The sequence below is a fragment of the Chiroxiphia lanceolata genome, chromosome 4 (assembly GCF_009829145.1).
Source record: "Chiroxiphia lanceolata isolate bChiLan1 chromosome 4, bChiLan1.pri, whole genome shotgun sequence".
Classification (NCBI taxonomy): Eukaryota; Metazoa; Chordata; class Aves; order Passeriformes; family Pipridae; genus Chiroxiphia; species Chiroxiphia lanceolata.
This window is the reverse complement of record NC_045640.1, coordinates 30,010,825-30,036,172: the sequence shown is the minus strand read 5'-3', so window position 1 is coordinate 30,036,172 and position 25,348 is coordinate 30,010,825. Positions and strand designations below refer to the sequence as shown.

Genomic DNA, 25,348 nt, shown 5'->3' with positions numbered 1-25,348 from the left:
AGAATGGTCTCAAAAATACTAATTACATTGGTGTACACCCTAGTCTGACTGAATTTGTCTTAACTCTCAGCACCTATGTGATCTTGTGTTTACACTGGATCCTGTATTCCAGGCTTAGAAACATATCCTCTATAGACCTTCTTTCCTACTTTGTCCTCTGTTGTAAGCAATTCTTGCAGATTTTCAAGTGGGCTTCCCAGAGCAGAGAGAGCACCCTTCTTGGTGAAACCCTTTCAATTTCTTCAGACTTCAGCTATCTCTTTCTGTAAAGAATTAATTTCTTTCTTCCTCTTACCTCTTTCTTAGAACTTAATCCCTAAATTTGGGGATCACCTGGTTGGTTAAGTAAGCTTCTCTGTAGAACTCATTCCAGTGCTCAAACACTCTCTGTGTGAAGAACATTTTTGTAGTATCCAACATAAACCTCCCCTGTCACAACTTCAGGCCATTCCCTTGTGTCCTGTTACTGGTCACCACAGAGAAGAGATCAGTGTCTACCTCTCCTCTTCCCCATCCCTTGTAGACTGCCATGAGGTCTCCTCTCAGTCTCCTCTTCTCCAGGCTGAACAGACCAAGTGCCCTCAGCCACTCCTCATATGGCTTCCCCTCAAGGCCCTTCACCATCTTTGTTGCCCTCCTTTGGACGCTCTCTAAGAGCTTAATATCCTTCTTATACTGAGGTGCCCAAAACTGCACACAATATTCAAGGTGAGACTGCACCAGTGCAGAGCAGAGCGGGACAATCACCTCTCTCAACCAGCTGATGACATTTTGCCTGATGCCTTCTGGGACACGGTTGGCCCTCCTGGCTGCCGGGGCACTGCTGACTCATATTCAACTTGCCATCGACCAGGATCCCCAGGTCCTTTTCCACAGCACTGCTCTGCAGCCTCTCTTTCCCCAGTCTGTATGTACGTCCGGGATTGCCCCATCCCAGGTGCAGAATCCGGCACTTCCCCTTGTTGAATTTCATATGGTTGGTGATTGCCCAGCCCTCTAATTTGTTGAGGTCTCTCTGCAGGGCCTTCCTGCCTTTGAGGGAGTCAACAGCTCCTCCCTGTTTTGTATCGTCTGCGTGTTTTGCTATACTCATTTTCAAAAGGCTGTGATAGCAAACATTGTAAGTAAATTCATTCTGTAGAAAAATTATTGAAATATAAATTGAAATTATTGAAATATAAAACAGAAAATGCTTCTTCTCCATCCTTGCCAGCCCACCTAAACTGGAACTTGTAGCGTGGAGCTTGAAATCAGTGTAAGGTTTGCCTTTTAATTGTATAAGAGCAAGAATGAGCCCTATATTATTAAACTAAATTAATGCTTAAATTCACTAAAGTTATTTAAAATTAGTTATGAATTATTAGACTTTAAATATACATTTTTCTCACACATGGTTTGTCATTCTAGGTGCCTCATTGATTTGAGCACTTTTACATTTTTGGAGGCTACTGAGGCCCTCCCTTAGTGTTTGAATTTGGAAGGCCGATAGCTAAGCATTATGGCAATAAAATTACAAAGCGTTTAATATTCTTGAACTTTGATCCTGTGAGTTGTAACACTGAAGCTAAAACACACAATGAGGAACTTTGCAAAACTAGGGTAATAAATAGCTCAGGATCTTGGACCGTGTCTGAGATCTTATTGAGTCACTTGGTTTTCCTTCTGCACTAATTATCATCCCCATTTATTAATTTATAAATAATTTAGCAAGGAGGTCTTCATATTTTGTATTTAAATTTATTTTTTCACTTTCTTTATATGCTTTCAATTAATTTATTTTCACTAACATAGAGTTTATGCTTGACACAGTTCTAGAAATCATTCTCATTCTTTCATTGACTGTCATTTCTATCTTTTGTTTTTTCCTGAAGTGCTAAATCTTTTTTTTTCCACTTTATTATTTAAAACTGTAAAATTGTACATAAGAAAATGTGCATTTAATATTATATATTTTAATTTGAGTGATCTCCTGTCAGGTCTTATTAACTATTTTTGTTTTACTCAAACAGTAAACCAAAAACTGTTTTTGTTTTACTCAAAGAGGTGCAGAGTTTCGAGATATTTCATGCCAAATGTAGTAGATCAGTGCTATTCTAGGAATATAGACTCTTTAGCTCCTATTTAAATAAGTGCTGTCAGTGTCATGTATACTGGTCCAAGCTGTATGCTTTGATGACGTGGGCATTCCTAGGTATGACACTGAGCAAAGTTAGTGCAAACTGCACTGTTCTGAAACAGAGAGCAACACTGCAAACCACTGTAATTTCACAAGATTAATTCATAAAATGGCATTAGAACTGTATGAACAGAAGAACACACCACAATTGTAGCTCATTTGGATCATATCTTGGCAAACTAGAATATCCGTGGTTAACCACACTGACATTCTAAAATAACCTTGTACATCGACCCTTTCATCTTACTGGAGAGAAAATAAAAAAATTAGGGTTTGGCCATAAAAAGTGACCATTCTATTGTCCTTTATTTCCTTCTGTGTGCAGTTCCTCTTTGCATAATGTATTTCCCATATGTCAATTTAGAGATTAATTGCTTTTGGGATGTATTATCAATTTCACTTTTAAGTAAAATTCTGTGCAGTGAGGGGAAGATGAGAAAGCTGCATAAATAAGCACACTTCACTACAAGTAGGGATAGGATGAATAAGCTGTGGAAGGTAAAGCAACCAGACACCTCTCCTTTCATAAATCATCATACTGTAGTTGGTAGCCCGCACCAAGACCTACACATCGATGCATTCATAGATAAACTGAACTGAATATGCATAGCATAAATTCTACTGGTTTGATATATGAAGAACACTCGTATTGATCCTGTTAATACTAATATCAGTAATGGATTTAGTGGGATATATTTATCTTCCTCTTCCTAATTAGAAAGCATTGGAATTCAGTTTTATGCTAACTGTTCCTCAGCACATATCTTAGTTTTCATTGCAACTATTAGATAACAGGTTTGTAAAACATTTGAAACTTATTTTGTGAGCTGTCTAAAGAAACACTACTAGAGAATAGATCTAAGCACACATGCACACATGCACAATCATGCACACACAAATGCCTTCCAGTTCCTCCAGGCAGCCTTACCACTTTACAAATGCCAAAATGTCATTTAGTTCAAGTAGAGACTTTTTCCTTAAGTCATCATCATTCTAAACCAATCTGATACATAAAATGTGAAAGAAATGACATTGATTACTATAGGTTACACCACTAACAGTGTTAAGAGTGTGGTTTTGTGTCCTTTTTCTACATCACCGTTTGCAAAGCAAATGTGTTATGTTGGTCAGAGGTCTGGATGCAGCAACACAAATTTTTAAAAGTACTTGAATATCGTGCTCAGACAGAAGATGGTTCCAAGGTCAGCAAAGCAAAATACTAGTATCAGCCAAATGCTAGGTTCACTTGAAAAATTTCTGTCCCAATTTATGGTTGAAAGCATGAGGTGGAATTGGTAGTTGCATCTGAAAGTCTTTCCTCATTAAACATCAAAGGGAGATAGCTTTTTTTAAAAAAATTATATTCGTACCAAGCAAGCCAATGGTATTATTTTTGCTATTTTTATCTTAGCAGCATTACCAAATAATGGACTACTTTTTAAATATGTTTTTACACTCTCAGTGTGGAACAGAGAAAATGCAATAGATAAAGCATACTGTGAAGAAAGAGCATCTATCAACAAGTTTGTTTCATGTTTTAGCTCTCAGAACTGTTTTCAGGCTTTTTATAGTTACAGTTTTTTCTTCTCACTGTCATTCTTGATGTTGCCTTCTTGGTTTATATTTAGATTTAGGGTGAAAGGAAAAGAGCAATTAGAGTCTCTGAAGTTGAAGTCTTAATGAAAATACTCTCTTTTTTTTTTTTTCTTCTTGACAGGAAAATCTAACAGTAATTCAAAAAAATTTCATGTTGGCAAAACATTGACGTAAAAAATTATTATAGATATTGAAAGGAACTTTTAATGCAAAACAGGGGATGGAACAGAGGGAGTATCCTGTTGCAAAAAACAGAACATATTACTTACAGTGATAAGATGCCTAGAGGCCAGAGGGAGACTAAAGGACAAGAAAGACTAAATCTAAAAGAAATATATTCCTTTGGAAGGTTTAACAATAAAAAAATAAAGGTCTTTCCCAGTCACATTCTTTTCAGTGAAAGCTGAAAGGCTGGAGTGGTAAGCATCATGACAGTTTATTAACAGGCTAATATGCAGAAATACTTCTTAGAATTCATCTGAAGAAAAGGCAAAATAAGAAAGATTTTCTTTTTTGTCTCTTAACCTGCCTCTAAAATTAGTAAGGGCTTTTGTTGCTAGTTGGATAAAGGATATATATTCTTTCTGTTTTAACTTAAAAATGATAAATCAGAATAACTGATTCATGATGACAGTCAAATTGTATGACATTCTGTTCCCTAGGCATGACTGTCCTGGATTCAGTTTTCTGTTCTTAAAACACCTGAACATAATGTACTTTAAGAGGATGTAAATAACAGGTATCTCTAGCAGCTGACTACACCAAATTTTCATGCAGCAATAAAGCCTACTTCGCTAATTTTAGCCAGATGTGCCTTGGTACGCAGTGGAAAAATGCTTAAATCTTAGAAGTCCGAATTTATGATAGGTATGTGAAAGGTGAATTTATGATAGTTGTATTGCAGCAGTGACAAGAGTGTGATTTTTGAGTCTCTCCTGACTCACGAACAGTAAAAGAGCAAAGACTAGACGAGGGTTGTGTTGCAAAACTCACAGCAGAGTGAGTGAGATTTGCCAGGTAGTCTGAATTGCGGTCATAGTCTGAGCCCTGGATACTGCTCCTTGGTGACATAGAAGGGAGTATTGAGACTGACACTGATAAATTACTCTGTGACCAGCTCAGTCCCATCTTGAAAATGGAGTGGTGGATCTAGCCCTAAATTACTACCATAATCCCTCTTCCCGCAGCATCTGCAAGGTATGTGGCAACTCTCCTGTGGTTCTTGCCTGAAAAAACATCTGAGGCTTTGGCAAAAGCTGTGTATTTCAGCCAATGTTCGCATCTTGCAGTATGATTTAGTATCTTGTCCCCTCCTGCAGAAAATGCTGTCTTTCCCGTGATTGATACAGATCATGCATAGGCACATGTTTACTAGCATGACCATTGATGGTTTACAGTCACTGCAGCTAATTGGTTTGAAATACATCTGCTTCCATTTTATTGCTGAATGAAAAGGTTTGCTTCGTGGCTATGCAGTCTTGAAGATGAGAATATTATGTGACAAAATTATTGTTGCGCATTCACTCTCTGTTTCACAGCTGCAGAATTTCCATTTAAGCTGCAGTAAAGACTTGCCTAATGGCAAGTTTGAATGTGCTGTAGTCATCTGAGTAATTTACTTCTAGAGAGAAAAACAGAACATAAAAAAAGAGCAGGAACACAAAGACAGTCATAATAGATTATAATCACTAGTAGTAATATCAACTTTTTAGCAACCTTGTGAGGAACTGATATTATAGCTTCATTTTACTTCTCATATCTGAAAAAAAAAATAGACTTTCAACAATTAGAGATGCTAACATTTTTGTTTAAGTTTGGTCTAATAGGCACAAAAATACATTATATCCACATATCTCTGTTTTAGCATTGTACAAATATGTGGGAGGATACTTCCCAGATTTTCATTTTTGCTTTAATATTAAAGTATTTGGACGCATTTGTAGTCTTTTAAACACATACTATGTACTTACATATGGTGGACTCCTACAGGGTGCACAAATGCACTTATTTAAATATTTGATTATAATTTATCAGTGACATGTAAATTCCAATACAGTAAAAATGCTATAGCAGAGCTATTTAAAAAATCTGGATAACAGTCCTGCTGCTTTGTGGCCTCCTTTGCATAAGTAAAACAATTTCCTAAATTGTAGTAATGCAGCAGTAATTATCACATAACACTTTTTCAGTATGCTGCAGTAATGGCAAAGTACAGAACAGAAATAAATGCACATTTCCATATGGCATAGAGAACTGGGCACTAAAACCTATATAAGGTACCCTATGAAGCAGTTTCAATGCAAAGGGGAAATTAGGTGACTTCTGATATGGTTAAAGTGAGATTCCCAAACAAGATTTTCCCAATTTAGATAAAACTCAAATCGTCAGTTGCTGATCAGATGGTGAAGGCAAAATCTTCAATGTGCTTGGTTTCTGTGCATTGTTGCTCTAGTCTAAGTCCATTATCAGTATTTAACTAACCTCTAGAGATGCCACTTTCTCTATTTCGACTACAGATAAAATGTAACTAATCTGTGCTCTTAACATAGCCAACGAATGAGATGTCTAGACTTAATGGCAAAATTCCTGGTAAATTCCTCTGAGCTTTTGACTTTTCAAAATCAAACTATTTATTTATGGAATATTTTAACTGAAGGGCAAATGCCCTTTGCTTTTATAAAAAATTAATAATTCAGGGTTCTATAGAGCTTTTCGAAGCAAATGAATTCCAGCCTGTACCTGAAATAGTATGGCCAGCAGGACCAGGGCAGTGATCGCCCCCCTGTACTCAGCACTAGTGAGGCTGCACTGTGACCGATTCTGGGCCCCTCACTGCAAGAAGTTGAGGTGCTGAAACGAGTCCAGAGAAGGGCAACCAAAGCTGGTGAAGGGTCTAGAGAGTACACTATAGGAGGAGCATCTGAGGGAGCTGGGGTTTTTTAGACTGGCAAAAAGGAGGCCCAGGGGACACCATATCACTCTCTACAACTACATGAAGGGAAGTTGTAGCCAGGTAGGGATTGGTCTCTTCTCCCAGCCCTCTATTGACAGGGCAAGTGGGAATGACCTCAAGCTGTACCAGGGGACGTTCTGGATGGACATCAGGAACAATTTCTTCATTGAAAGTGTGGTCAAGCGTTGGAATGGGCTACCCAGAGAAGTCATGATCCCTGGAAATGGTAAAGAAACAATTGGATGTGGCACTTAGTGCTATGGTTTAGTTGATAAGGTGGTGATCATTCAGAGGTTGGACTCGATGATCTTGGAAGTCTTTTCCATTCTTAATGATCCTATGGTTCTATGAAATTGAGTATACATCCCTGGCTAGGTTTTACGGGTAGGCAGCAGTACTCTAGAGTTCTGAAAACTGTAGAGTTTTCGGGGGTGAGAAACAATTTTCTCATTCTCTCATTTTTTTCTTGGAATATACAAGTTTATATCTCATTCTTTTACATTCCAGGTAAGTCCCCTGGTTATGAAGCTATTGACTATTGTTTGGTAGACCTTTCATTCATTGATTCATTCATTTTTCATCAAGGAAACAACAATTCTGCTTTGAAATGTATTAACTATTCATTAGAGCATAAGCCTGAGTGTTCCAAATTCTAGGGTTATCTACTACAACAAAGTGAAAATGTAATCTTTTGATTTATTAAATATGAAAATAATCCCATTAAAATTCCATCTTGTGAATGTAGACAGGAACAGTTTTAGTTCAGTGCTCCACTATGGTGAACACAGAATAATTTACACCATTTTAAGAAAAATGCAGATTCAGACTATCATATACATATATCTAGGAAAAGATGATGAATTTGGAGGGGTTAATTTAGAAATTATTTACTGTGAAATCTAAATGTAAGCTTTAAGTCTATTCATGTATCTAGCTACTGTAACTTCAAGGAGACTGTATCAATTCAAGCAGAAAATGGTTGTATTTAATTGTTTTTATTGTTATGTGTATCTCCATCTGTCATACATAATAGGGGAAAAAAGTAAAAGATTTTAAAAAAATTATTATTTTTTAAAACTTAGTTTCTGTAAACCCCTTATATATATATTTCAATTTTGTTCGTGTTTTGAGGAAATATTCAGTTTTAATGTGACTTCTCAGCAGTTAAATTTACATTTATTGACTTTTTTCACCCCAGAAATAGCATTTAGAATAGCCATTTAAAATAGCCATTTCCGATTATTAATTGAATTACGTTACTGCCATGCTCAGTCCAAATTTTATTCAAATAGATTCATTTTTTCAGAAAAGTAAACCAACTGGTGGCCAAACATAGATTTTGGACATGAACCCTCAAACAACTATATGGATGAGAAACTGAATACATAGGCATAATCCAGTTTCATTTGCATTGCAAGACGAGGTGTCTTAACTGCCCACCATTAGGAAGCAATGTCTCAAATGTTTGTACTCAATAAGTTAGGATGATATTTAAGCAATTTTGCAAGTATTTCCTGGAGCTGCAATTTGCTTTGGTCAAAATTTAGCACAATTGAAAAGGTTGAATTTTAATTTATTAGGGAACTTCTTCTTATTATCTAAATGAATGGCTTAGTAGAAGTCTTGCTTTAGTAAGATTGTCATACAGAAAATATGCATCAAGCATTAGTCATATTCAAGGGCCTTGAGTAATGACTCCAAGTCATTAATTTTAGAATTTACTTTTTAATAACAGCTTACCTCAGAAGATTTCAATGCTTGTGCTTTAGTTTATAAGTGAAAAACTTCATCTGTCAGGCTATACTACAACTTCCTACCTGTAATATGCCTCCAATATGGCCACATCAGTTTCATGTCTGAAACCTTCACTGTTTAACGTTAGTCACTTTTGCTGCTGAGGTACTCTGTAAGATTGAAATGCCAGCAATCATGTCAACCATGTTTTCGAAAAATAACTCATTTTCATTTTAGTTATGTACACCTCCACAGCAATAATCTGGTTGAATCATACCTTTTAATATAGGTACCTTGCTACATTTCAAGCCATTTATAAAATTGGAAGTCTTGAAGAACTGCACAACCAATTTGCAGGCCAGAAGGTGCACTCTGATTCATCCCAAAATAAATGTTAATAACTGGGCTTTCATAAAAGAACGAACAAAGAGTTTATGTGGTCTTTTTATGATCATTGGTCTTTTATGATCATTTGCATAGTTGAATATTTCTGGGTTTTTTTCCAGTTTGGCAGTGATTAGCTCTTCCAAGGTCTTCGTGATGAACAACAGCTGTCTAAACTCACAAAAGCCCTTTTAAATTTTAGCTATGTACACATGGTAAAAGAACTAAGAATTTTACTTTGTTATTGCAATTAAATTTTTAGAACAAAAAGTCTCTGTTTTTAAGGTCTCTTCAGTGGTAAAACAATCTTGATTAATTACTCCTTTGTCTCTGAAACCTGTGGATTCTTTGGCTTAATAATTATTTTGAAACAAGTAAAATTGCAAGCTTCAAAAATAATAAATATTTTACAAACTCTTCTTAAAATTTCTAACTCACAGGATAAATTGGCATTGCAATCTAGTAGTTGCATAGTCTTCGACACTTGATGTTTTTGAAAAATCTAGTGAAAGATCAAGGCAGTAAGGTTCAGCTGCACCTGTGACACTGCAATTCCATCTGTTTTGTACTCATCAAAATGGTACACAATTCCATTTTCAGTACACCTGATTTGCTTTCAAGAACGATGTAAAGGAGTGAGGTAATGGTAATATATGGGTCATTTTCCACAGGAAAATAATTCATTCTCAGCTTATCAACTTTTCAGCCAGCATTCTTTTCACAAAAAAAAAAAAAAAACACCTCAGGTGGCAGTCTTTTCATCCTAGTGGGTTATTAAGCCTCTGAAAGGTACCATTTTGTTGTGTAATCCAACTACCCATAAACTATTAAAGGATTATTTGCTGATTAAAAAAATGACAAAGTTTCCTCAACATGCACATACATAAACAAATATAATCCAGAACCAAATGCCAATGTTGTTCCATTGGTTTTATGAATCTTGTCATTTCCCAAAGGCTGTATTTCAGGAACCAGTAAACTGAACAGAAATTAGTAGTTTGCACTGGTCTCTCTCAATTCTGAATATTCAGTTTTGCTTATAGTGAAATGGTCATTTTGATTTGCTCTGTGTCAAAAAAGAGTAATTTTAAAAGTCTGGTGTTCATAAATCAGCTATGCATAAAGAGGTTTCTCTATAAATACAGAATTGAACTTTTGGCCTTTTTACCTGATTCAGGCTATTCACTGAGTTTTCTCTAGCAACTTCTATAACAACTGATATTCTTTGATCAGTAGTTTGCCTGCACAGATGCTTCTTTCAGTTCTTTCACCTTTGCTGGCGATTCTCTGTTGGAAAGACATTCACTCAATAGTTTTACACTATTTGCATTACACAATGCCCAGTTGTTGTGGTTTAACACCAGCCAGCAATGAAGCCCCACACAGCTACTCACCCTCCCACCACCAGGATCAAGGAGAGAATCGTAAGGGTAAAAGTGAGAAAACTCTTGGGTTGGGATAAAGACAGTTTAATGGGGAAAGTAAAAGACACACACACAGGCAAAACAAAACAAGGAATTCATTCACTGCTTCCCAAGGACAGGCAGGTGTTCAGCCATTCCCAGGAGAGCAGGGCCCCACCATGTCTAACAGTGACTTGGGAAGACAAACACCATCACTCCAAACGTCCCTCCAGCCCTTCTTCCTTCTTCCCTGCACTCTGAACATGATGTCATATGGTGTGGAATATCCCTTTGGTCAGTTTAGGTCACCTGTCCTGGCTGTGTCTTTCCCAACCTCCCAACTTCCTCACCAGCATGGCAATATGAAAAGCAGAAAAGGCCTTGGCTCTGTGTAAACACTGCCCAGTAATAATAGAAACATCTCTATATTATCAACAATGTGTTCAACATAAATCCAAAACACAGCCCCTTATGAGCCACTGTGAAGAAAATTAATTCTACCCCTGCTGAAACCAGCACACCAGAACACCATCTTCAGAGAAGGGAAGTTGAGTTTATGTAAAGTTAATGGACAACAAAAATAATGGCAGTGGGCAAATCAGTAAACAAAAATAGACATGATGATAGTTCAGGGGGAAAAAAAAGAAGACGAAGTTTGAATGCCTAAGAACATAGGTAGGTTAGTGCTATCTATTAAATATATATTGAGTGGTATGAACAACTTTTATGTCTTCAGACCTTGCATCTGAGAGTTAAGAGAAATGCTGATTTTATAGTGCTGTTCATTATGTATCAATTTCCTGAGTTTGTTATTATTTTAACAAAGAACCCGCTATAATCAGATAATTATTATTTTTGTCTTTTTTTCCATATTCCTTTAAAAATGCATTTAAAATTGATTATTTAAACAACTGTCTTTTGTTCAAATAAATTCCTTGAAAATTTATCAGAATGTTATTTTTTTTCGCTGAAAAGGAGTTTTTAATGAAAAATCTTGGTTATCTGATCAAAGATGCGGAATTATCTTTTTCAAATTCGACCTAGTTATAGAAATCAAAATTCAGTAGATAATCAATTCAGTTTTAAGAAATCGTTATCAATTTTCATTGCCTTGATTTTGAGTGTCCAGTAGGAGATACTTTAGTGCCCACTACCAACACTAAATCCAAAAGACATTCCAGAGAAGTCTCTTTAATTTCTTTGAGAATAAAGCTTTTCAATGAGAAAGATCTGATGGAAAGAAACTCTGAAACTGTCAGATATTGAGATTCAGCCAGCAGCTTCAGGGAGTAGACTGTTATATCAAAACTTTTGAAGGCTTGGCATCTCAATTTAAGTAATAAAAATAACCATAATGCAAAATAGAGTAGTTATTTCTCTAATGTGTTTTTGTCACAGAAACCTATGATATTATTTTCATTTTCTGTAAAACAACCGTTCTACAAAGTTTTGAGATAAGCATTCAGGCAAATTGTTGCTGAAAAATTTGTATCTATAAGTGTTTTCAGTTTTCTATGTGAAATTCATATTCTGACAAGCAGAAGTCTAAAGTTGCACATGAAGTTGGTCCAGATTTTGATATAGAAATGAAAACATAAATATGAAGAAACATTTATAATCATTAATAAAGGATTTGTTCAGATATTTGTCCTAAAAGTGTCAATTTGTGGTCATATATTTCAATGTGTTTTTATTTTCCAAAGTAATTGTACTGTGTTTTATTTATGTATTTTAGGCACAGAAGGGGCAGTGTTTGGGCACTCTGTGGAGACACCCCATATCAGAGCAGAACCTTCCCAAGACCTCAAGTAGGTGTTCAAAAAGTTGTTTTAAAATCAAATATTCTCAAAAATAATTAAGTTTGGATTAAAAGCAGAATATCTGTATATTAATATATACTGTTATTTAATTACTCATACATATCCAAAACACTGGTAGACTCTAGTTTGTTCTAACTAGTCAAAAAACCCACACAAAATCCTATCACACAAAACGTAAAATACATTACTTTTTATATATGACCTTTTATATATGACCTGTCTCCCATAGCTGAATCCTAGAGAAGTATATTTTACCTAGAGACTGGAATATTCAGGCATTTTTAAGGTCAAACGTGAACAGTGCTGTTCAATAGCATCAGACCCAGAGTTTGATTTTTTTATGAGCTGTTACAGAATATATAAGCCAAGTTAAAGTAAACTCTCCCCAATTTTCCATCAAGTGGTGTTTCTGGGTTTTTTTGAATACTACAAGTACACTTTTCAAAAATCCATTAACAATGGAGGCTACATTTGTAAATGTAAAAAATACAAAGTTTTTTGGACATAGTCACTAAAGTGGAGAAATAAGTAAATTGTAAAAGATCAAGTTAAAAACTTACTGTAAAAACATTTGTAGACAGAGAAAGAGAAAACAGAAAAGTTTATAGTGAAAGCTTTTTGTTGAAGTGCATATGTGCACTGGTAAATACTAATCTGTGATTTATGTGTAGGAGAATATGTGACAATCACAGAAAATCAAAGATCCTTCCTTAATTAATTAATTGCTATAGAAAAGCATGGTTAAATGCTCTTACCTACATTTGCAAAGGCATTTAGGATGTTGCAAAAATCATTTGCAGGAAACTGCCCTTGTGGACAAGTTTGACTGTTGTACATGGAGTATATGAAGTAAATTATTGTGTTTGATTATTTACACTAAAAATTTTAAAGTAATGTATAGCTTTGGGGTCTTCCAGAGGATTCTACTCACTAGATTTTTATCTTAAAAAATTCTGTCCCCTTGCAAGACTTCTGTCAGTCCTTTGTGGAAAGTAATTGTAAAGGCATTTATTAGTGATAACCACCAAGGTGATATGGTCTCTAATCAGAAGGAGTTCAGCAGAAATCAAAGTGAAAACATAACAAGCTTTTCTTTTTTCAGAGTACCAAAAATTTGGGTAAGAGACTGGAGCTTTTTCAACTCAAAAGAACATGGAGATACTGCTTTATCTACTTCTTTCTAATCATTAAATAATATTAACAGACTGAAAATGTATGATAAAACAGATAACCCTGTGTCTTCAGGTTTAATTTAAGGAGGGATAAAATAACCTCATGTTGGTTCTGAAATTTACACATGTGGCATTCACCCTTCCAGTCTTTTGTCTTTATTCATTGCCACGATTCCTATTGTTGCTTAATGTTTTCAACTTCACCATTCCTTCAGCTTCTTTTTCCAAAGTAGACTTAAATTAGTAAGCATTTTCTATTCAACTTTCTGCCCTCTCATTAATAATTAATGGAACCCAAACTTTTTGTTAAAAAAATTGATGAAACAGAAACCCTTGCTGTTTGGTCAAGCAATGTTAGCTAATGTGTAAGTGATTTTATTCTTAATATATTCAGTCCCTATTGTGTTCTGCAAGTTTTTGTACTTATGTGCTCCTATACGTTAGTTGGGATTCAGTGATATTCTTTTTGAAATCTTTCAAGTCAATTTAGTAATTTTAAAATGATGACAATTAACATTAGAACAGTGGTTTCTTGGCTACTGGCACAAATCTTTGTAGCAGGTATAATCTGCAGAACCTTTTTAACCTTTTATCTTGAAAGAACTATAAATAATTACAGGTTTGTGCTGTTTTCTGGTAGCAAAATACAGTTAGACACTCAGATCAGATATTATTTTCCTGTTGCCATCTGCCTTTTAGTCTTATTTCAAATGGTTAAACCCAAACCCATTGTTCTTTTTATTGTAGTTCAAGTCCTGCATTAATTTTCCAAAATAATAAATTCAATTTTTTGCTAATATAAAAAACCAATCATTTATAATTTAGATGATTGTTTGCCCAATACACTCAAACAGATAGGCCACCAACCAGTGTGACCTCAGAAGGTACCTCTGTCACAGAAATAAAAAGTACTAAACCCCATTTTCTGGGCTCATGTTCAACTGATACAATTACACTGATGTTGTAAAATCATCCTCTGAAACAGAATAGTTGCATCCTAAATGCCAAGAGGGAATGGTCTTTGACTCATGCTACCCTCCAAATAGTGCAAATTGTTTGTAAGAGTTGTGACTAGCTCTTAATTGACTCAGATATTTAGCTATCTGGATTACTGAGTTCCAGTGGTCTGGTCTAGGTCCTAGCACTTTTTCATATTTTAGTATAAACTTCCCAAAGTTTCCAACACTGGCAGTCCTAAAATGACATAGAGTATTTTTCTGAGTGCCTGCATCCCTGTGCCTCTGGATATTTAAAATTAACGGTAACATGGGAGAGTAGAAAGTTTGCTGAATTAACATTAAAGTTCATTTTTACCAGTGGACAAAGTTGAATGCGATTTGATAGCAAGTATATTTGGCTATGAAAATGATTATATACAGGGCTGAAGTTAATAGAATATACATTAGATTTTTAATTAAAATATAAATCATCCCATAATTTTCATGTTGGAATACGTATTTATGGTCAGGTAATAAACCTCAGACATCAGATTTTTTTTTCTAATTATTCTTCAAAATAAAATGTGCTGAAAACCTATTCATAGCCTTAGAAATGTAAACCAATTCACTACTGAATTTAAGAAATGGAATACTGACCACCTTTATTACTGTGAATGAAACATAACTTAATCTTTTCTGGACAGTGGACGAAAAGAAAAGGTCAGATATTAGTGTCATATATCCAAACTTTGCCTCAACCACTCTTTGTTCTTTAGCCAGATTTTGTGGTTTTCGTATGGAGAAGCATACCTAAAATGTACTGATAAAAGTGTGTTGTGTAAAAATAAAATTTAGTTGAGTTCTAATATATTTCCTTCCTATGTGTCTACCACTTTAGTCACATCTTTCTCATTTCTTGCATTTTCAAATAATAGCTAGCAAGGTTTTGCTTTCAGAAAATGTTTTTAGACAGTCCTTTGTGAAGGCTTTTGTGTCAAATCTCAAAAACTAATTAAAGCTGACTTTCATTAGTTGGGATAAGCAGCATAAAAGAATCATGCATTAGAATCAGGAAGATGAATTATATCTTAATAATTTAATCTTCATATTTCTTTCACTACTTTTTCTCACAGGAACACAGTTAGGAAAGCTAAACTGTTAATATAATCCCTAAATATTGATTTTAGGCTAATAGTACATTAAAACATGGTGCACTAATAGGAAATATCCATGCAGAAAAGAGACAGACAGTAGTTAAATGCAGATAGCTTTGCCCTCAATAACCTCCTTAATAAGGGGATAAATTAATTTGTTGTTGTTCTCTGGGGGTAACTGCAAGATCAACTTTAATAGGTTTTTTTCTGTGTCAAGCCTCGCATACCGTTAACTATCAGCTAGTCCTGCAATGTAATGCTGGGCACAGAGATGAAAATTTTCACTTCTAGTGAAATGGATGAAAATAACGGATTAAGAGAGTCATCTAGTAAATTAGACCCTTTAGTCTGAACTCACTAATATGCAATGCTGTATGATATTATTTTGAAAGAATCATTAAGGGCTTGAAAGTAAGTAAAAACTGGGATGAAATAGCAGCTGGGTAAAATCTACTAATCTGAAGAAATATTCTTCTCTTGGTAAGATACCTGATCTTCTAGGGAACAGAAAATAGGTGGATCTTTGATCTGGAGTTTAAGTAAAGTATTTCTTATAGGGCTATATCTAATGCAAAATAAAAACACACCACAGAGAAAAGGATATTCAAAGAAGCTTTAAGTGGTATATAATATGCATGCATTGTTCAAAACCCTTCTTCAGCCTGGAGGGAGATTGCAAGGAGAGTTGTTTCAGGTTGGATCTTATTTTCAGTTTTAATAACATTCGTTGTGCTAGAATGAGGTACATAGGTTTGAAGCACTGGAAATTAGATCTTGAACACTAGATTTAGGAAATTTTGAAACTCAGTAGTATGATGGTGAATATTAGATGAAATATTAGATAGTCATTAGCATGGTGTCTCTCAGACACGAGAGTTTCTGTAATTGTCTTTCAAAAGGAAAAACAGGAACAATTAAAATTCTTTATTATCAGTGACTGCTTTATAAAATCGTAGAATCATTAAGGTTGGAAAATGCTTCCAAGAATACTGGGCCCAGTCTTTGAAAGAACACCACCTTGTCAGCTAAACCACAGCACTAACCACCATGGCCAGTTGTTTCTTGAACACTTCCAGGGACTCCACCACTTCCCTAGGAAGCACATTCCAATGCTTAACCACTCTTTCAGGGAAGAAATTGTTCTGGATATCCAACCTGAACCTCCCCTGGCACAGTTGAGGCCATTTCCACTTGTCCTGTCACTAGTGGTCTGGGAGAAGAGGCTGACTGCTCCCTTACTACGACCTCCCTTCAGGTAATTGTAGAGAGTGATGTGGTCTCCCCTGAGCCTCCTTTTCTCCCAACTCCCTCAGCTACTCCTCATATGTCTTACATTGTAGTCCCTTCACCAGTTCTGTTGCTCTTCTGTGGACTCACTTCAGCACCTCAATGTCTTTCTTTCAGTGAGGGGCCCAGAACTGGACACGGTGCTTGAGGTGTGGCCTCACCGGTGCCATGACAGGGCAGCGATCACTTCCCTGGTCCCGCTGGCTACACTATTTCTGATACAGGCCAGGATGCCACTGGCCTTCTTGACCACCTGGACACACTGCTGGCTCATGTTCAGCAGCTGTCGACCAGCACTCCCAGGTCCTTTTCTGCTGGGCTTATGAATATGTTTATGATACTGCTTATGATTATGCCATACCATGGCTTCAGGAACCCACAGATGGGCTCCAAGCGTATCTGTCTCAGGCTATACGGGCTTATGATTGTGATTATATTACGCTTTGAATCTTGTCTGAAAATCCATTTAAAGCTTGTAGCAGCGGAAAGCATTTGCACAGTGCTGAGTTAATGAAAGACGAGGCAACTTTACACTGCAGATTAGTGTGAAGACAGCCAAGGTTCTTTCTTTACATGAAACCCTATCTAACAGCAGGCATGACCAGCAGAAGTGCTCAGAGTGCCAGGGGGATATGATCAGTAGGTTTCAGTAGGTGCCCTGCTGTGTACCCTCAGCTCCTGCAAGGCATGTTTCGTCTGTGGTTGCTCCAGGGCTCTTACACTGCTTCTAGAGCCAAGCTGCTGATTAGGAAATTCTAATTTCACATAGGTCCAGCCTAGAACTAGTTATGACAGCACATAATTTGTTCAAGGTTTTCATTTTCACAGATTTTGCAGGTAGAAGTGTTTCACTGTTTTTTTAAACGAAAATTGAACAGTCCTCAGTGTCCAGGTGCTGGTGTTAGAGACAGCAGAATTCATTTCTGGCATAGTTTGGACTCTAAACCAAATACAGTCTTGTTTCATCATACCTGCATACTCCATTTTGTTGTAGCTCTTCTAATGAAATATGTTTTGATATACTAACATAAAAATTGTACTATACATCAAGTAATGCTGCTGTAACATCCATAATATTTTCAGCTCGTATTTTTCTTGTGATTCTAAGTGAATAGGCTTACTAAAGCATACTAAATAGTGCTACTTGTTTTTTTTTTTTCCATTTGAGCAATATTTAGTTTCCCTATTCTTTCCTTATACTAAATTTCTCCACAGATTTTTTTTCTCACTCTGTTTGTTCTTTTTCCCCTTCCTGGGAGTATCTCCATATTCTATGACACTCTTCAGCCACTTTCACAAGAAAAACAAGGCATCTTAATTTTGTCATCTGTCTATTCTCTCCTCTTGTCTCCCTGATAGTTTGTGAAGCAGTTAGACAGTTTCATACCTGTTTAATAGAAAGGCGAAAGTTCTTAAGTTCTCTGTGTTTTCTGAAAGTCAGTGCCCAACTAGACATGGTGACAGAAAATCAGCTAGTAGTATTAGTATTTACTGCTATCAGTTTACCAGTTTGTGTATGCATAGCTTTACACTACCCTAATTTCTGAAATACCTTGCTTCACGGTCAGGTGAAGGTTTTAGAATGTGGAGGACATGGAATTTATAGCAGTGTTGTAATTGTGAGTGCAGAAGTATGGTTTGGGTTCTTGTCATAGCATCATGTTAGTGCCAGACAAAGGATCTGGAGCTCATCTAGATTGGCTATAAGAAAAAGAAGGCTTAGAAGATGGAGTTTATATGAGTTTAAAAAATTATTATTTCTGCAGTCCACCAAACAGCTCCTATTGCTACACCTATAATTACACAGAGAACTCCAGAGATATCCTAAGCCATAGAGAAGAATGAATGATTTTGTTTATCTTGCAATTCTCACTCTGTCATTAGCTGTATCTCAAGGTAGAATTTACTTCTTAGTCTGCAGAGGTCAAAGCAGAACTCTCAAGGGAATTTTAGCAGAATAATTTTCCATGAGATGCAGTTTTCTCAAGATATGGATCAAACCACGTCACAATTTGTCTCAGCTAAAATATATCTGTTTATATCAGCTTAAGGCCCCTTAGAGAAACAATACAGAAAATATCATTAGATGATTAGAGGTGGTCTGGACTGTTCCTAATCACAGGAAGCTAATGATTTTCAAAACTGAGAAGATTTTTTGTCAACCAGTTCTTATGTGCTTCTAGTTGTTCAAAGAGCCCAGTCTGGCTCTTCAGACTTCTCCAGGCACTTTATCTTGAGATCTAATTCTTAAAGGGCACTTGAACATTACCTGTGGGCATGTTGCTTCAATGTCTTTCTGATAAGATAGATTTCTATTTTAAAAAAATCTATTCTGAAAGACAACTGAGGTAACGGAGCTATTTCTGGAAAGAAGATAAACTTCATGTAAATATGTTTAGCAGAGTGGCTGAGTAAAGTAAGGAAGATTATGGAAAGGGGAAAGTTTAGTGTAGAATGGGGTAGCTCTATGATATTAGGGTTATGACGAATCCTTTTCCCATATCTTTTCTTAAATTACTATTTTGAATTATCTTATATCCAGAACTTTGTCTCACAGCCTGGAAGTTAAGACTTTCAAGCATGATTTGGTATTTTTCTAAGAAATAAAAGCTCACATTCTAAACCTTACTAATTTTCTTGATTTTCAAAAGTTTGAGTTTTAGTTGACTTATGAGTGCATGATTTTTTACTACCTGAGATTCCATTTATGTTTTTGTTTTCTTCTTAATATTATTTCTGATTTTGATAGTTTCCTTGTCTTTAGCTATTCTGGCTCTGCCTTCACCCACTCTAACAAATAATCATGCATTCAGTTCTCTTTAACCTCCCTCACATCACCTGCTTATTTAGTGAAGCCCTTGGTTCAAACATTTGCTCTCTCCAGTCTTCCTCACCTTTCCTTGATGCTTCTTCACTTTTTCTAGTCCCTTAGTAACAACTCAGAAAAACTCTTCAATTACATTTTATTCCTTACTTTTTCTACTCAGTGAGTAATATTTTTAATATTCTCAGAAGAGTTCCTTTATTTCCCTGTGTGGGAAATTGTTTTTATAATTTATCCTCTATGTCAAATAACATTAAAATATTCAGTTAATTTAAGCGTTGCTATGATAATGAAGACCTATTGGATTTAAACCAGTGGCATGTACAGGGCAATTAGAACTCAGCTTTAAGCCCACTAAAGTGATTTCTATGTTAATGAGAATTTCAGGAGTTATAATAAGGGCATGCTGACACATGCCAAAGTCAGTGACATGTAGAGCATGGACATAACATGAAATGCTGTACTGAATGCCATTCTACTGTTCTGATTTAAGTCATAAAACTTTCCTCTTTATTTATTTTCCATAAGTTGCAAATTGGGAAAAAAAACACAATCCCTCCCCACCCCCCAAAAAAAGTTCGTATTTACTGGTTTAGGCCAATACCAATTCCAAAAAACACTTATTTAACTCTCTGTTACTGAGCAGTTTTGTTGTCACAAAACTGACAGCCAAAGCATGCCCAAATTTAGGTTTTCACAAAATCAAAGTAAGTTTCACATGAACATATGCGAATTTTGTTTCTTCATAAAGAAAAGATGATCAGTAAACTATATTAAGGATTTTGAGGCCTGCACATTTACCCTTGCATTTCAATAAGAAAGAAAGAATTGGAATACATCAAGGTTCTGGAAAAATAATTATTCTGGCAATGATTCATATGCATCTTGAAGAGATGCATATTTTTATACATGTAAATGTATCAAAATATTTTTAGTCACTTTCATATATATGTTCAAATGTACATGTATAATCTTGTAAATAGTATAAGTAATGAGATTGTAATTAGTGAATAGGAATTTTATTTTCATATCATTTCCACTGTGATGTCAAGTGTAGTTATTCAGAACTCCTCTGTTTGAATAGTTGCAATATCTTAATAAAAGGCTTTATATGTTTTTGCCACCATGATCATAAAAGTCCCTGGCTGTTCCTTATGTTGCAGCCTGAATTCCAGGAAATGGACTTAGTAGAAACCCTAATTTTACCTAGCAACATCAGTGTTCAGTGGATGCCTTTAAGGACCCTTGGTCTCACTGGAAGACTCTTGAAATCAGTTTCTTTGAGCATCAGGGCAAACAGCTGTTCTTTTCATAATAATAGAAATGTAAAGAATATTTATTTCAAATTGTTTGAGGTTTCTGGAAAACAATATTTTCAAAATTATTTTGAAAACAAATTCCTAATTCTTAATTTGAAATTTATTTCACTTGTGAAAGAGGAAGATCCTGCATTCTCTGGGTTTTTGTGGTTGGGAGCACTTGTTTACAAGAGGAAAGTAGATTAGGCACATCTATTTTTCTTCCTTCTCCTCTTTGTGTATCTTACCTCTCTGCAGTCCCAGTTTGCCACAACTGTTGACCTACAGATAGGAAGATCAATGTCACAATTATTTTAATCTATAGAAATCTACAAAAAGCTTACTAAGTGAATGTGTAGACTTTCCATTGTTTTTATAATTGCAAAACTATTTTTTTTTCATAATAGGATTCCTGTGCTCACTGAAAAAAAAGGCACAACGATGTGTGTTGGCAAGGCTATCATATATAAAAGTTAAATACTGGAAGTGTTGAAGTATTTCTTTACCCCCAACTGTAAAAATGCCAGTAAAGGGGAAATGAGTACCTGTTTTACATGTACGACCTCTAGTTGACAGCATATTTTTAATCTCCTGTTTTGAATACAAATTCCAAATTGGTAGAGGTTCATATCAGTTGTTTAACTAAGTAGCATGGGTTGAATATAATGCTTAAATAGACACAAAGCTCATAAATTATTCAACTTCTGCACAGGGGAATCTTCTATTTCCTTCTATTTTAAGAAATACTTTCTGCTATTTAACAGAGCAAAATTAACACAGATAAATTATGTGGCATGTGAGGAGGAGGGATATGCAAGAGGTAAATATAAAATATTGCTTAAAACCCAAAATGAAACACTTGGGTTAATTTTTTTAATTTTTTTTTCTAATACAATCTAGGTCAGCTTGTAAATGGAAAATACCAAATAAAATGTTTCTGCATTTCTGATGAGAAATATTTTAATACCTTCAAAGGAACATATTCATGATATTTTAAAAGTTTCCTTTTTTTGGAATAATTCTTTAATTATTTCAATTCAAATTCATTGTGCTTTGATCTTATGAAATTTATCTTTTTTCACAAATTAACCAGTGATAATTAAAAAGAAAAAGCCCTTCTTTGCTGTGGATAGGATCATCTGTCTCCATCTCATATATCAAATTGACTGATTATATTACTTAAAAACCTCTTTTAAAAAGCCTCTTTGTCTTTCCTACAGTTTTGTAGTTTCTGTCTAATAATAGCAATAGTTACCTTCTCCGTCAGAGCATTTTGCTGATCAGGAAAGCAAAATTAATTATATGAATAGGATTCACTCATAGATGTAAATGCCACTGTGACAGGCCATCAGTAAATCTCAAAGGAAAGCAAATTCTCCATATGCTATTGTAATAATGCGCTTTTCCCTGGAGGGATGAGTATTACAATGTGAAGTGTTACAATAGGTTTATAGTAGAGATTAAAGCTTTCAGAAATATGGCAAAGAAAAATATTATAAAGAAGCTGCATATCAAACCTAATTTATCTCAAAACGTTGAGGAAATATTCTATTTGTATAGACTTTTGTATTTCCAGTAGCATGCTGCAGATTGTAGCTAAGTCACTTTTCAGATGCAGATCAACCAGAGAGTAATAATAAAGTAAATTAGAACTGTAAAACAGATTTAGGCATTCATTTTTACTATTTGATGGGTGGTGTTTTAAAATCTACCCTGATGATCATCAGTCATTCTTTCACATTTCTACCACATTATTTGATTTCAGGAGACTAAAAAAATCTATTTTCTGAAAAATAAATTTCTTCTCCGTGGTATGTAGAAGGCTGATACTACCAGCTTCTCAAGTGAAGGAATTAATTGCCCAAATATCTTAATTTTAGACAAATGAGAAGTCAATATTAATGTAGTTCATGAAAAACTATGATGAAACTAGACTAAGCAACTCTGAGCTATGCACTCACTGTCTTAGGTTTTTGAAAAAAAAAAAGAAAAAAAGTTTATTCTTCAAAGAAAACCAAAGTTTTTTGTTCGAATATCCATCAAAAATAGATTTTTATTGTCCACCCACTGAAAAATTTTGGTCAGGTCTGAGAGTGGTTTTGATGTTATGAATCCAGAAACATTTGTGACTTTGTTAAGACCCATCAATTCAATGTAGCTAAGAGCACTTTTGTCTTTATGATTATTAAATGGCAGCAGAAGCCACTGAGAAATGTTAATATTCTGGGAAAATAGGTTATAAATTGCAAAAATATGCTGCTGAAAAATATGGAATGGAAGAATCCAATCATTTAACATTTATACCATTCAGTTTCCTTTTAAGTTTGAGGTAAAACCTCTTTAAGGCAGTGAAGTACTTTCAAAAACCTAATTTCTAAACTTTACAATTTATATGCTTTATAAAATGTTTTGGAAGTTCTTTTTCTTCTGTTCTGTAGAGATCAGAAGTTCACAAACTACCTGAAAAACACTTGTGTATGTTGTTAAATAATTCATGATATTTAGATTCTTCCCTAGTACAAAGAACTGCAGAACCTTCTAATAAATTCTCCCTACAGAGTGTCGGAAAAAAAAAAAAAGAAAAAAAAGAAAGAAAATGGCCTAGTGCTAACAGAAATACATATCCTAAATATCTATCTATATATAGATATATATCTATGTATATCCTATGTATGTTTTTTTGTATAGGTATCTACAAATAGTGTTTTCCTCTATCTGGACACCTGCTTTTAATAGTTTCATTTTACATCACTGAATAAATACTTTCCTTTTTATTTATTTCTTTCCTTCCTTTCCCTATTGAGTGTCAGTGACATGTAACAAACAGAAATGTTTCACAGACACCATCTCAGTGACTTGCTTTGCATGCAGATGTGTCATTTTGGTTTCAAAATTATAATCCAGCACTATTCTGTGTACTTAAAAAAATGCAGTAGTTGAAATATATTGAAATTCTCTTGTTCCATTGCTTGACAGATATTTCATCAGGCTTTTCTGCACCAAGTTCTTGGTCAAACTACTCTCTCCTCTATACATCAAGTACCTCATTGTATTTTTGGATGGATATGACTTAACACTTATAGTTTGTTGAAGAGGGAAATACAGTATTTTCTTCAAGCTACACGGTCTAGACATTTTTATCATTAGCATATTTCATCTTTAAAAAGCCTTTGTTCAGGTAAAATGGAACTATGTCCAGACATTATATTACTGAGATATAAATAGACTAAAACTTTTTGTCTCCCTCCCTTACAGTGCTATGCAATAAGTCTACAACTCAATACAATAGAATCTGAAATATTGTTTCCTAGTTCAATACAGTTTTCATCTACAGTTTTTATCTTTCGTATTCAGCATATGAGTATGACTTCTACAAAATCTTTGCATCAATACTTCCCTTTTAAGAGAAACCTCTGCAATATGATGAGGTAACGCAGCTAAAAATGTATTATAGTTCTGCATCAAGGTTGATGGAGGATCTTGACTGTAGGGTAGAGAGAAGTGGAAAGACTGACAGTAGAACAAGAGTAGCTTTGAGTAAATATATTAAGACCCAGTGATATGTGTCTTAATCCTATTAAAACAGGGTTGTATGAGCATAATGTTTTGCAGAACAGAAAAAGCATCTAAAACCTCGCAGTAATAGTGACATAACATTTTCTTTTCATCTCTTCTTCATCTGTGATGCTGCTAAACATACCCAAAATATGAATAAGCCTGTGAAGGCAAAGTCATTCTAACTACTTTTACATCATTATTTAAAACTTTTAAAGTGTTTTGTTTTCTCTTTATTTAGTTGAACATTTGTAATCAGTCACTTAAGCAGACTTTTCTGTCATTACAGAAACATTCACAGAGACGTGGGGATTCTTAAGTACCTACCTTTCAGTATTAGTATGAGTAAATTAGGTGCTAATGCCAGAAAGCATCACTAGGCAGATAAATTTATATCAGTATATTCTTAAATACTGCTTTAAATAGGAATAGATTTAGATGCATATCTAAGTTTTTCTTTCTCTGTGTCATAAAAGGTAGTGAGAGAATCACACTTATAATCTGTTTTTACTTCTTTGCCTTTGAAAGTATGTAATATCTACGTGTATGATAGGTTTTGAGCCTGAGAGGTTTTTGGTGTTTCAGTTCAGTGCATTTTTTCTCAGTAATTCTTTATGTCTTTCAGACTTGAATCTCCTACTAGATCTTTGGTGATGGAAGCACCCAGGGGAGTGCAAGTCAGTGCAGCTGCAGGAGACTTAAAGGCTACTTGTAGGAAAGAACTGCATTTACAGTCCACAGAAGGGGAGGTAAGTTCAGCCAGCAGAGAAATGTTCTACAGTTCTGCCCAGCGAAACACAAACAATGTGAGGAGCGTTTACTGAGCAGCAAGGTAAACATCACAAGAAGTGTACTGCATTTGCCTTCATTAAAGTAATTTTGGTTTAGCTTGCTCAATTATTAATACTTACTTCCTTTCTACAAATATTTGAATCACTAAGTTTCATTCACACTGAAAAAAGGTTATTTAAATTAATATAGATCAGAATTATTTTTAATCTAAGATTCAAGGAAAAAGCTACCCAGATCTTCCATGGAGCAGAGCCAGCTAAGT

The 25,348-nt window shown here is 35.0% G+C and overlaps 1 protein-coding gene across 2 annotated transcripts in view; it reads left to right on the top strand.

Moving 5' to 3' along the window:
• SGCZ (sarcoglycan zeta) overlaps positions 1–25,348 on the top strand; it is a 427,442-nt gene that overhangs the window by 386,363 nt on the left and 15,731 nt on the right. For both annotated transcript variants that reach the window (XM_032686604.1, XM_032686605.1), the window contains 2 exons: positions 11,982–12,054; positions 24,920–25,043. In XM_032686604.1, coding sequence (XP_032542495.1) covers positions 11,982–12,054; positions 24,920–25,043 — 197 coding nt within the window. The remainder of the gene's footprint in view (positions 1–11,981; positions 12,055–24,919; positions 25,044–25,348) is intronic.